This window comes from Mus caroli, unplaced genomic scaffold, assembly GCF_978045245.1.
Source record: "Mus caroli unplaced genomic scaffold, Mus_caroli_1 scaffold_7, whole genome shotgun sequence".
Classification (NCBI taxonomy): Eukaryota; Metazoa; Chordata; class Mammalia; order Rodentia; family Muridae; genus Mus; species Mus caroli.
The window spans coordinates 26932035-26945194 of record NW_028227262.1 but is presented as its reverse complement, the minus strand read 5'-3'; the positions used below and the strand labels follow the sequence as shown (position 1 = coordinate 26945194).

General features: G+C 41.7%; 1 protein-coding gene across 1 annotated transcript in view; it reads left to right on the top strand.

The window, feature by feature from the left end:
- Positions 1-10520, top strand: part of LOC110295776 (alpha-2-macroglobulin-P) — a 40638-nt gene extending 30118 nt beyond the window's left edge. The window contains exons 27-36 of the mRNA XM_085839976.1: positions 231-305; positions 1199-1379; positions 3760-3983; positions 6033-6251; positions 6420-6547; positions 7353-7443; positions 8217-8285; positions 9284-9386; positions 9821-9862; positions 10399-10520. Of these exons, the coding sequence (XP_085696102.1) occupies positions 231-305; positions 1199-1379; positions 3760-3983; positions 6033-6251; positions 6420-6547; positions 7353-7443; positions 8217-8285; positions 9284-9386; positions 9821-9862; positions 10399-10415 (1149 nt within the window). The 3' untranslated portion in view covers positions 10416-10520. The remainder of the gene's footprint in view (positions 1-230; positions 306-1198; positions 1380-3759; positions 3984-6032; positions 6252-6419; positions 6548-7352; positions 7444-8216; positions 8286-9283; positions 9387-9820; positions 9863-10398) is intronic.
- Positions 10521-13160: the final 2640 nt, after the last annotated feature.

The window sequence follows — 13160 nt, the reverse complement described above, 5'->3', positions numbered from 1 at the left end:
GAGATCTGTGAGTACAGAGAGTGCAGGGTAGAAATTACCGACAGAGCTACCAAAGAACAATAAGACCTAGACATCACCAAGAAAGAGAGGATAGAGTTCATATTAATTATAATGCATTGCCCAGGAGTGGATATTTAGAAATGAGAAGTTCCACAACACAGCAGAATACGAATAGCTAGTTAATAGAATTCTTAGAACTACTGAGATCGCTTCCTCTTGCCCATTCACAGGGAGGAGTAGAAGATGAAGTCACTTTGTCTGCCTACATCACCATCGCTCTCCTGGAGATGTCTCTTCCTGTCACTGTAGGTACCACCTCCTTCCCTACCAAAAGATGATTCTGGGTGCAACAAAACTCTGGCTGGTTGCCTGAGACTTGAGCTTCCTAAACAGCATGTGTCTGCTTTCCTTTTATGCAGTGCAAATGCTTCTCAAATCCATTTGCTCCAGCAAAGAGGAAAGGTTTGCATTTTCTGAGGGAGGCATCTATGTTGTTTCTCTCCTATAAACATCTCCACTCTCTCAAGGATCCTAAAGACATGGCTAATATCAAATTAGCAGTTAATAGTACATTATATTTCTACTTTTGAGAATTTCATAAATGCATATAATCACATATAATCATATCTACCCCTTTCTATTTCCTCCCTCCAACTCCTCCCCATGTCCTTTTCAACTCATCCCTTCCCAACTTCATGCCTTCTTATGAAAAAATATGACCACAAAGTCCAGTTAGTGCTGCTAATATGTTCCTGGGTGTGGAGCCACCCATGAGGCTCTGACCAGAGGCTACACTCTTGAAAAATAATAATTCTCTCTTCGTCCAGAAACTACCAAATGCCATGAGAGCCAAAATATGGGGTGGGATCTGAAAAGCACCTACCGCATCTATGCCAGAATTTTGGCTGGCTTGATCATGTGTCTTGTGCAGGTAGCCCCACCTATTGTAAGCTCATGAATGTGGTAGCCATGCCATATTCAGAAGAGAGCATTTCACAAGGCTCCTACTCATCCTGTGGCTCTTACATTCTTTCTGCCTCTTCTGTGATATTTCCTGGGCCTTGGTTAGATGCTTCTTCTTCTAAGTATAAGAATGAATTGGAAAACCTTCTTATCTCCAGGTCTACTCTGTCAGCTCACCTGGGAATGTCAGCACCTTTCTTCACATAGCTGTCTCCTTTCTGTTCCCCATTCACAGCATCCTGTTGTCCGCAATGCCCTCTTTTGCCTGGACACAGCCTGGAAGTCAGCGAGGAGAGGGGTCAGCAGCAGCCATGTCTACACTAAGGCACTGTTGGCCTATGCATTTGCCCTTGCTGGTAACCAGGACACGAAGAAGGAGATACTGAAATCACTCAATGAGGAGGCAGTAAAAGAAGGTGAGAGCATTTGAGGTCATTCTCCTGCCAACATCCTGTGGGCTATACTGCAGAATTTTTCTGCTCTGCCTTTTGTAATCTGTCCTCTATGCTACCCACCATCCATCATCTAGGTATATCTATCTATTCCATATAGAATTTATTTTTAAAATCTAGGACTTTAAAAGTGAAGTCACACATTAAGAAAAAAAAAAAAAGAAGAAGAAATATTGGGTTTAGCAGCGAGAAGCTCAGCCTTGAAGATTTGTTCCATAATGAACTATTTGTGTGAAGCCAGGCAAGCTATCCAGTTACTGATGGTTCTGTTCTTTCATCAGGAAACAGGGACACTGTTGTCCCATAGGGTTGTCCATTGAGTGAATAGCAAATGTGAAGACTTAGTGGAGTCTGTGGCACATGATGAATGTTATAAGAGCACTAGCTGTTAGACCTAATACTAAGATGTTACTTCCTAACCTTCACTTGACCCTTACTTGGTGACTTCATGAGAAACTTCTAATGTTTTACCTCATTACACAAGTCAATCATGTTGATCAATCTTTTTATTTTCAGGTAATATTTTTTCATATATCACAGTTTATATGACAAGCTAAAGAGACAGAAAATACAATGCACATATCCAATGAAATTGAACTTGTCTTTCTTCTTTGATAGTGCCATTAAATGTTCTTAATACACTGAGAAATATTTCAGAGAATGTAATAGGCATAAAGAATAATTAGAAAATTCCTGAGTCACTCATTCCCAGTGGAAGAAAATAAGTATACCTAATGCATTAAAAAAAATCCCATGTTTCATTTACCCCTCTAGAGATTAACATTATTTTAAATACATTATCACAATTTCTACTTATATGTATATATGCAATATATACCTATGTATTTCTTGCATATGTATCCATAAATGATATTTTTAATTTTGTAAAGTGTACAACTTTACATATGCAGTATCATACCCATTGATATTTCAGTAGCTTGTTTTCCTTTTGATTTTTAGGTGTAAGATTAGGCAAATAAGCCTCCCTAGCAGTAGTGCATTGATTTTCATTCTTTGTTTTCTATTTGTTAGACAAATTCTTGCTATGTAGCCTAAGCTAGCCTCAAAGTCACAATTCTCCTACCTCAGTACAATCCCAAGTACTGGGTTTGCAGCTATGTCAGTGTGTTAGACTTCTTGATTGCTGACACAGCAGGTCCACAGTGGATGCACAGCTACCTGTCCCTCTGGTCCCTCTGTGCATATGCCAGCTTCTCCAAGTTAGACTTCTAGAAGTTTAAGGATTCACTGTGACCAGACATTTTTTTTTCTGAATATTGCCAAATTGCTCTCAAAGAAAAACTGGCTTTCCATGACAATCTTTGTCAGTTTCAGTACTTAACAGCCATGTCAGCTATTTTAAAGACAACAGTATTTTTTTTTTTACAATCTAATGAGTATAAACTTTTTATCATTTCATGTGCTTGGTGATATTCACAAGAACCTTCTAGGGTAGGGCTTTACAAGATATCTATCTAATACATTCTGGTTAAGCTCTAGATCACATCTGAAGCAGAGAATACCCACAGCCTATGAGAGAACTTTCTCCCACCACACAACTGTAATAACTGTCTTCAGTCATAAGTGGTTAAGGGGCCTGTCACTCTACCAGCACTACCCTGCCTTGCCTGGATTGAAATGTCAAATTCACATTTACACCAAAAAGACTGTTATCTCTTTAAGGTTTGAAGAATGACCTTTGAAGAGCAGTCCTCGCTTTAGCTCTGCCTTGGATGCTTTCAAACAACTAAGTGCAAATATTTCATCACTCATAAGCATCCTCTTTTAAAATTAGATATTTTCTTCATTTACATGTCAAATGCTATCCCGAAAGTCCCCTATACCCTCTCCCTGCCCTGCTTCCCAATCCACCCACTCGTGTTTCCTGGCCCTGGCATTCCCCGGTACTGGGGCATATGATCTTCGCAAGACCAAGGGCCTCTCCTCCCACTGATGGCCAACTAGGCCATCCTCTGCTACATATGCAACTAGAGACACAGTTCTGTGGGGTAGTGGTTAGTTCATATTGTTGTTCCTCCTATAGGGTTGCTGACCCCTTTAGCTCCTTGATTACTTTCTCTAGCTCCTCCATTGGGGGCCTGTGCTCCATCCAATAGATGACTGTGAGCATCCACTTCTGTATTTGCCAGGCACTGGCATAGCCTCACAAGAGATAGCTATATCAGGGTCCTGTTAGCAAAATCTTGCTGGCATATGTAATAGTGTCTGGGTTTGGTAGTTGTATATGGGATGGATCCCTGGGTAGGCCAGTCTCTGGATGGTCCTTTCTTCTGTCTCAGATCCAAACTTTGTCTCTGCATAAGCATTCTTTTTACACCTCCAGACAATTCTGTCCACTGGACCAGAGCTCAGAAACCCAGAGTGCCAGCAGATCTCTGGTACCAATCCCAGGCTCCCTCAGCTGAGGTAGAGATGACTGCTTATGTGCTCCTGGCTTATCTTACCACTGAGCTGGTTCCAACCCAAGAGGACCTGAATGCTGCGATGTTCATTGTGAAGTGGCTCACAAAGCAGCAGAATTCCCACGGTGGCTTCTCCTCCACCCAGGTCAGTGATTGGTTAAAGCATTTTATCTTTAGTTAGTGAAAGAGTTACCAACTAAAAACACACATGAGGAAAAAAAATGAAGGTGACTTGGAGGATTATTGGAGGATTATTAATATACAGAGATAATAAGAAGAAATTGAAAGACAGCTAAAAAGAATTCTTAAATTGTGGCACCCCACCTCAGCCCTGCATTATCATGGTCTCCTCGTTTCAACAACAAATCTATGTGACCACAGTAATACTAGAGCACCAGAAGAAGGAAAAAAAAATTACCTACCATTCTTCTTGAAGGCGAAGACTCTTTTTGAGCTGTTAATAGGGACCATAACTCAACATTCTCTGCTTACAGATGTGTCCATTTGTAGGCCTATGTTGTAACTAGATGCTTTTGATGGCCTCCAGACACCTCTTACTACACAAAAATATGTTTATCAGGAACATAATGGGATGTCTTTCCTCAACCAATCTCTCAAGCTCAACTCTATAGTTATATGCCTAAACAATTCATCAGTATGTGCCCAGGAAGAGTCTTTATTTTGAGAGATGGTAGATATAAGCATATGTCTTCTGTAAGTGGAACGAGGGTATAGAGAAATACAACCTTGTCTATTTCTATTGTGTTAAAATATTATTATTTATATTTTTATAAGATTATAAAAAGATTTCTTAGAAGTCTATTATTTAAGTATCGTCTTGCAGCTCAGTGTCAGTGGTTTTGAGAATATGCGTAGTGATGAGGAGGTGAGCACTGGTGGTATTTTGATGAACCAGGAGAGGCCAGTCAGAACAGCAGTATATCAGGGGGGTGTTTATAATAAGCCCCTTTGCTTCCTTTGGAGAAAGCCTGACTCTGAGCACAGTTATAAAAGACCTTGGCTTCTAGTCAGCAGAGACGAGTTTGATTTGGAAAGGGGACCAGACCAAGCTCTGGCTGGGAAACAGCCGATAGGACTACAATGATCAAAGGGACATCATAAGTAAATGCCTGATGCCAATTAAGCACTCCATTCCCACTTACATATAAAATATATGTACATCCCACATCACAAACCTTTATAGAGGGGGAAATTGAAATCAATTTGTTGATGTATTTGTGTACAATCCAGAGCATATATGTAATGCTATGATCCTGTTATCTGCCTGAAGGTTATAATTAATCTTTAAAGTTTAAATATCTATGTGAGGAAGATAACAAAAACAGGAAACTAAAACCCTTGTGACCACTAACAGAACTTTGGAAAATAAGAGTTTTCATACCTATATTGGTGTCCTTTTCATCCCATAACAAAATGTCTGAGAGTAAATCTACAAAGCAAGGAGGCTGATTTAGCTTACGGGTTTTGATTCCCAGAATTCAGAGAACATGTGAACATTTGAAATAAGGCTCTGATGCGGGCTCTCGAGGGCTGCCTTTTTTTATGGCAACTTACTCACACGAACTACCTGGGATTCCCACCAGAACAGCATCCCTTCCAGGAACTACACTGTCAGTGACTTAAGGACTTTTGTCTTAGTTACTTTCCTGTTGCTGTGATAAAACACCACAACCAAGGTGACTTATGGAAGGAAAGGGTTGTTTGGCTTATGGTTCCAGCGGGTTAAGAGTCTGTCGTGGTGAGGAAGAGGAAGAGGAAGAAAGAGGAAGAGGAAGAGGAAGAGGAAGAGGAAGAGGAAGAGGAAGAGGAAGAGGAAGGGTGGTGGCACAAGGCAGATCTAGTGGCAGGAGCTAAACACTAGGAACTCACAGTTTGAACATCAAGCATGGAACAGAAAGCCAAATGGGAATAATGTAAGGGTTTTTTTTTCTCTTGAAACCCACCCCCAGTGGCATACTTTTCCTCTAAAATTCCCCACATAGTGTTAACAACAGGGCAATGGGCAAGTGTTCAAATATCTGAGGCTATGTGAGACATTTTCATTGACACCAGAACAGCCTCCTACTAGCTTTGATTCTCCACCCAAAAGCACCTCCATAGGGCCTAAGCTTCAGACTTCCGGGCACCCGATCACGTTGTGATCCCTGGGTGAGTTACCCCATTCCTCTTTCAGGACACGGTAGTGGCTCTCCACGCTTTGTCCAAATACGGAGCAGCCACTTTCACAAGAGCGAAGAAAGCTGCGCATGTGACCATCCAGTCTTCTGGCACATTTTCTACAAAATTCCAAGTGAACAACGACAACCAGTTATTATTACAGAGAGTCACGTTGCCAACTGTGCCTGGGGATTACACCGCAAGGGTAGCTGGAGAGGGGTGTGTCTACCTCCAGGTAAGACTTGGGCAGAGGAGGTGGCGGTGGGAGGGCAGGAATCATTCTCCCTATAAAAAGTCAGAACTCAGGCAAGCCAATGGACAAGTTCCAGAGAGAGAGATAAGGGAGTTGAGGGGAACCCCACGAAAAGAGTAAAACAGACGCCTGTCTTTAATGTGCCACCAGACATCCTTGAAATACAGTGTTCTCCCAAGGGAGAAGGAGTTTCCATTTGCTTTGGTGGTGCAGACTCTGCCTGGGACTTGTGAGGATCTCAAAGCTCACACCAGCTTCCAGATCTCACTCAATATCAGGTAAGACCAATTTTCACCCTCTGGGTAAACAATTAGTCTTTTTATCTGGGGCTTATCACTATACAATGCTGTTGGGTAGCAAATATCTAGATCTGTTTTAAAAATAAGGTATTATTTTAAGTTGGTAAAATCATGTTTCTCTGTGATGGAGCTATGTTGCCTGCCCTCTACCTTCAGAAATTAATTCCCTTGAATAATTACTTACTCCTGATAGTAAATAAACAAGCAATACCATTCTTCGTCTACTACTTGAATTCCTCCTATGTAATGAAATCCTTTAGTAATCTTGATCTTTACAGAAAAAAAAATTCTTGGAAGGCTTAAATAAAAGGAAGTAGCTGCTTTTCCACTGTAACTCTGGGGCCAATAAGTAAGTCTAGCCCTGTATGGCACACTACTTTTGGAAGACAGCACGCATGTACATTGCGGGAGTCAAGTGGCTACAGAACTCACAAACGTACTCAGAAGGCCTTTGTGACTTGGTTTGCTGCTCTACCTAGGAAATTGTGGTGATCAAGTGAGAGTCACGGGAAACCCAGAACAGGTTAGAGCCCTCGAGGACATGTCACCCACCAAGCGTCCTTAAGACACAGACCTGAGACCACAGGCTTGAATTCCACTTCTAGATCCAGTTTCTGTGGATTTATTCAGTTCTATACAAATTCTAATACACACCAATTTTTTCAGGATCCTTGGAAAGTCTTATGCATACTTAATAGAGCTATAGAGTGTACAATATACAGACATGGAAAAAGACAATTTACTAATTTGGGAAAGCCTAACTCTTCCTTTTCTGAACCTTCAGTTACATTGGAAGCCGTGCTGAGTCCAACATGGCAATTGCTGATGTGAAGATGGTGTCTGGCTTCATCCCCTTGAAACCAACAGTGAAAATGGTATGTTCAGTATAAGCCCAGGATGGCACAGTAATATGGTATGTTCACTAAGCCCAGGATACCTACCACATTAAGTTGGTATATTCACTATAAACCCAGGATGGCACATTAATATGATATGTTCACTGAAAGCCCAGGATAGTCCATTCCATTTTATATCTTATTTATTAAAATACTATTCCAATAAATCTTCAAGGTTATGCCCTGACAAAATAAAGTGTGATCATGCTTGTATGTGTATCATTGTTTAGATATCATGGCTACTGGAGAAACTTGTAAGCAGTTTTCTTTTCTTTTAAGTTAACTAAACTATAGTTACATCATTTTCCCCATTCCTTTCTTTCCTCCAACTCTCCCATGTTCCCTTCTTACTTACTCTCAAATTTATAGCTTCTTTTTCTTAATTATCATTACATATGTGTGTATATATATACATATATATGCAAACACATAAATATAAAATGCAACTTGCTAAGTCCATTTCATATTGCTTGTATGTATATGATTCAGAGTTGACCGTTCAATGATGGGTAACCCCTTTCTTCAGGTAAGCCAACTTTACACGTGTGTTCATATGCCATACTAATAGTATACCCTTCATCCAAATTACCTTTCATTTTTACTTTTACTTTTTTAGTTTTTTTATGTATAAGGGACTTTTGAAGAAATTCTACCTTCAGAATATTTTGATAATAAAATAATCTCATTTTTCCGTGGGTCCTCCAGGAGCTTCATCTATTCATTAACATTTGTGATGTCTCCATTTTCTTCAGCTTGAGCGATCTGTGCATGTGAGCCGGACCGAAGTCAGCAATAACCATGTCTTGATTTACTTGGATAAGGTGAGACTCTATGTAATCATCCTCTAGGAACTAACTGGGAAGGGCCTGTCTGTATTTGAGAGTTCTCACCTCCGTGCTAGAGTCATAAGAATCTAATATCACAGTGGCTGTCCTCTATTTGGAGATACTTCACCTGAGCCTGTGAATAGACATGCCTCACTACACACCTGGGATATGAATGCTTCCAGGGGCCTATAAGATAGTCTCCATAATGGTTTTCATTATATCAACCAGTTAGCTTAGAGATGTTAAATAATGCAGGGAAGTGATTACTATGATTAGTCAGTCATTATATCATCATCTTCAACAACTGTATAAGAGGGGAAAATACCATGAATCTCAGCTGGCACTTGGGCCATGTGATAGTAAAACAGCAGTCCATCCATGGACCAATAAGTGAAAAGATGGGTACAGTAGCAGAATTATTTAAACATCTATTGATAGGAATCTCTGTTGACAATGCAGCAGTGGTTCCCCTTTTATAGAATTCTTTGGGTCTGTATCAGTATTTTTATAAGATGAAAAGGCAAAACTGTACTAAACCTCTGAAATTTAAAAGAAGATACCATAGTAAAACTGAAATTGTGTATATATTCCTCCCCATGAACATAGCCATGTGCTGCCGTTGATTAAGGCAACAACCTGTTCCCAACCTGTATTCCCTTTGTGTGGGGGGGATCCATATCAGTTATCCTGGATATCAGATATTTATATTACAATCACAACAGTGACAAAATTACAGTTAAGTAGCAATAAAATAACAGGAACTATATTAATGGGTCAAAGCATTAAGAAGGTTTCTAATCCTCGATTAAGGCATATGGACTTACCAAGTCATGTTAATCATTTAAGAGGTAATTTCAGGCAATTGCCCACTTACTCTGGGGGTTTTCTATACTATGCTGTCAGCGGATAAAATCTCCACCCTGTAAAACCAACATTGATTCAATGTAAAAAGAAATGTTCCAGGAAGTCATTTAGCTCCTTTTGATTTCCAGGTGTCAAATCAGACGCTGACCTTGTCCTTCATGGTACAGCAAGATATTCCAGTGAGAGACCTGAAGCCAGCCATAGTGAAAGTCTATGATTACTACGAGAAAGGTGAGCAAGAGCATCCTGAACATGGGCATTCACTTCCCCATGCAGAAACTCAGACCTAGGAACGTGCCAGGCTGCCAAGTGACACTGGCTCCTCATCACTTCCTCTTGTCTCCTTCAGGTTTGACACCTGCCCTCTCTATCTCTTTGCTTCTGTGGAAGAAAGTACATTTTAAACCCATCAGCCAGAAAAACAAAGTAGTTGCAGAGTTAACTTTTTTGTCAGATAAGCCACTCATAGGACAGGAATGAGATTTAAGGATGTACAACAACCAACTGTCAGGATTCTGGGGTGAAATGTGGCTCACCATAGCTGGAAGGTTGTCCAAGGCAACAAGCAGTGGATTAGAGAAATGATGTGGGCATTTCTGATGCAATCGCAGACACCCATGGTGACATCACTTGATGCATTTGTTTCTGTTTTCTCATTTACTCAGATGAGTTTGCAGTTGCAAAATACAGTGCTCCCTGCAGTGCAGGTAAGCAGTTCACATTCTTGTTTTGTTTTGTTTTGTTTCTGTTTCTGTTTTTGTTTTTTTGGGACAGGGTTTCTCTGTGTAGCCCTGGCTATCCTGGAACTCACTCTGTAGATGAGGTTGATCTTGAACTCAGAAATCCACCTACCTCTGCCTCCCTAGTGCTGGGATTAAAGGCGTGCACCACCACTGCCCGGCAGTAGCTCACATTCTTCTAAAGGGTAATCAGAATTCCTCTAGCTTGTCTCCCAGATTTCCTCCTCCATAAAATTCTAGGTGCATATTCTTCTTAGGAATCATTTTGCTTTGACTGCGTATTATTATAGAAGAGTGTATGCTTTGGAGAGGTGTGATGCCTCTTGAACCCTCATCTAGTTTGCTGCACAGCTTATTGGGTCATTAGCTGCAGTGGGTCTCAGCTCCTCCTGTATTCATTGGGTTGTTTTGGATACCATGCTGTTCAAACTTAGAAGAAGATATATCGTTTGCTCATGGAAACCCAAGCCTATCTTAATTTTCTCTTCTTTCCACTACCACAGGTTATGGAAATGCCTGAGGACACTGAATAAGAAGTGTTTCACCAGAGCCCTGTTCTTAGGACTTCTCAAGAAAAAGTGTTTTTTTGTATTTCCAGAGATTTGATAAATAAACCATTCTTTCATATCTATCCATCACCATTCCTTCATTAACTGAGTCGTCATTTTTTCCCACATTTTCATGCTTCCACATCGAGTAGCTAATACAAACTGATAAAAATTAGGAATGGAAGGATACAGTGATATTAGTTTAAATTAATTTGAAGGAGATTTATGGGATGGGGAAAAATGTATTGGATCATGGCTGAGAGAGTGTAAAGCATATTTGGTTATAGATATGCTGTTGACACCAGGACATTCCAAACCTATGACATCACATAGGTGACAGCACAGCCTACAACCTGCAGACCGGTTGCCAAGACAACAGGCACCATATTCCCAGCATTCACTTGGCTCACCTCCCACCTTTACTTGTGTCATGTCACTTTCCATATAAACAAGGAGAACACCCCTTCCTCCCTCTCTCTCTCCCTCTTCTCTCTCTGCCACCACCTTGTCTCTCCTTTCCAATAAAACCTCTTCCACGTGTAACTGTGTTGGCCTAGTGTTCTGTTGAGTGGTGACCTGCCATTCTAACACATCATTTTGTGTCAAAACCTGGGAAAACTCAGCGGGAATGCCAACAGCAGCTGCAGAGCACCACAGCAGGAGGACCCTGGAGGAGGCGGTGGGACCGCGGCCACATGGGCCAGCGGCCTGTAGCTATGACTGCTGTAAGAGCCTAGTCGCTGGGAGCAGCCGCGACCACTGTCAGCGGATTGAGCCAGAACTCTCGCTACCCAGCTGAACACTGCCAATGCTGCCACTTCCACCACTTGACTTGCTGCCGCCACCACTGCAGGACATATGAACTTCAACCATGTGAACTGTGCTATCCTGGTTCATCTTACAGTCTTGGCTTCCATGCTTCAGGCCTGGCTTCCACACTTCTATTTACCAGCTCATTAAAATTCTTCCACAGACACCAGCATATTAATTGGTAGGGTTAGTCAGCTAGAGAGCCTCTAATTTCCCAGATAGGGCCTGGCCAACCTTTTCTGGGGACTAAGGGGTTGGCATTTTATAGTCATGCCTCCAGCAGACATACAAGTTAAGACATCGACTGTTTGGGTGACCCCCACCCCTCAAAAGTTGCTCTCATCCCCCCCACCCCCGCCCCTGGGCTCTTGTAGTCACCTGGAATCCCTGGATCCAGAGTAGAGCACTTTCCACAATAAGCCTGGGGCTTACTGGGTGGCCACTAGAAGCCCTCATGAGGACTTGGGCATCTAGCCTGGCTGATTTCTTTTTTAGTTTCTGGATTGTTCTCCGGATTCTGGTAGGAATAATCCAGTAAACCCCAAAAATGGGTAATATGATGTCTTCAAACATACTCCCAGGCACCCTACTGGGTGTCTCCTGGAAAATCTCAAATATTTGAAGCTAACGCCTCCCTTGAAGGCATGCAAATTAACATACCTCTGTAATAAGGTCTGGATTCAATACCGCTAGATAATGGTTCCAAATGGCCACTTAATGGTACCCTAGATCCAATTATTTTAAGGGATATTAATAATACTGTCAGCGAACTGGTAAATAGAAAGAGGTTATCTATACTAAAGCCTTCATCTATCTTTGCTCCAATACTTCCATGTGGTCTCCTTGTTCTCCAACCCAGCTTCTCTTAGCCATGAAACCTACACAACCTCTGCCAGATGACACTACAATGTTAGATCCGGCAAACGAACCACCTCCTTTCAGCCACAGACCTGTTTCTGCACTGCTGAAAACTCAAACTGCTGCCTTAGTTTCTCCTCACTGAGATACCCCAGAGCCTGCTCCCCCTAATTCCTCTTCTTCTGTGTCAGCCACAGGTTCCTCCTAACATTTTACATTGGCACCTACCTTCACCCCACCTATCACTCACTCTAAGGCCACAGGCAAACCCCCAAGTCCTTCCCCCCCAAGGATACCTGACCCAGCAATGGTTCTTCCTCTAAGAGAAGTTGCTGGGATAGACAGCCTTGTCAGAGTACATGTTCCTTTCTCAATGAGTGAACTTTCTCAGGTAGAAGAGGCTGGGTTCTTAAACCTCTAACTCCTCCACCTTTATTAAAGAGTTTCAATATATTACTCAGTCTTACAGCTTACTTTCCATGATGTACATATGATACTTATTAATAACTTACTTCCCGAGGAATGCGGGTGAGTTTGGGAGCAAGCAAGAGCTAATGCAAACAAAATTCATCAAACAGAAATTATCCAATTGGATCAGACAGTGACTGACCAGGATCCTCCATGAGATTGTAATTCCGCAGGTGGTATTTTAGCCAGAGACAGGTTTATTACATGCCTTTTGGTGGGCCTAAGAAAGGCAGCCTTAAAGCTGGTAAATTTTTAAAAACTCCAAGAGGTTGTCAAGGATAAGCAGGAAAATCCATCTCAAGTTTTAGAATGCCTCACAAAGGCTTTATTGCAGCGTACCAATCTGGACTCTGAAACCCAGAAGGTAAGCAACTTCTGATGACCTACTTCTTTTCCCAGAGCCACCCCTACATACGGGCCAAACTTAAAAAACTGGAGAGAGGACCCCTAACTCCACAGGCAGAAGTCTTAGCGCTGGCCTTCAAAGTATACCATGGGAGAGATGAGAAAGTCTGCAAACCAAAATACCAAATGCTGGCGAAGGCTGTCCGACCAGCCACAGCCACTACCCCAGACTCAGA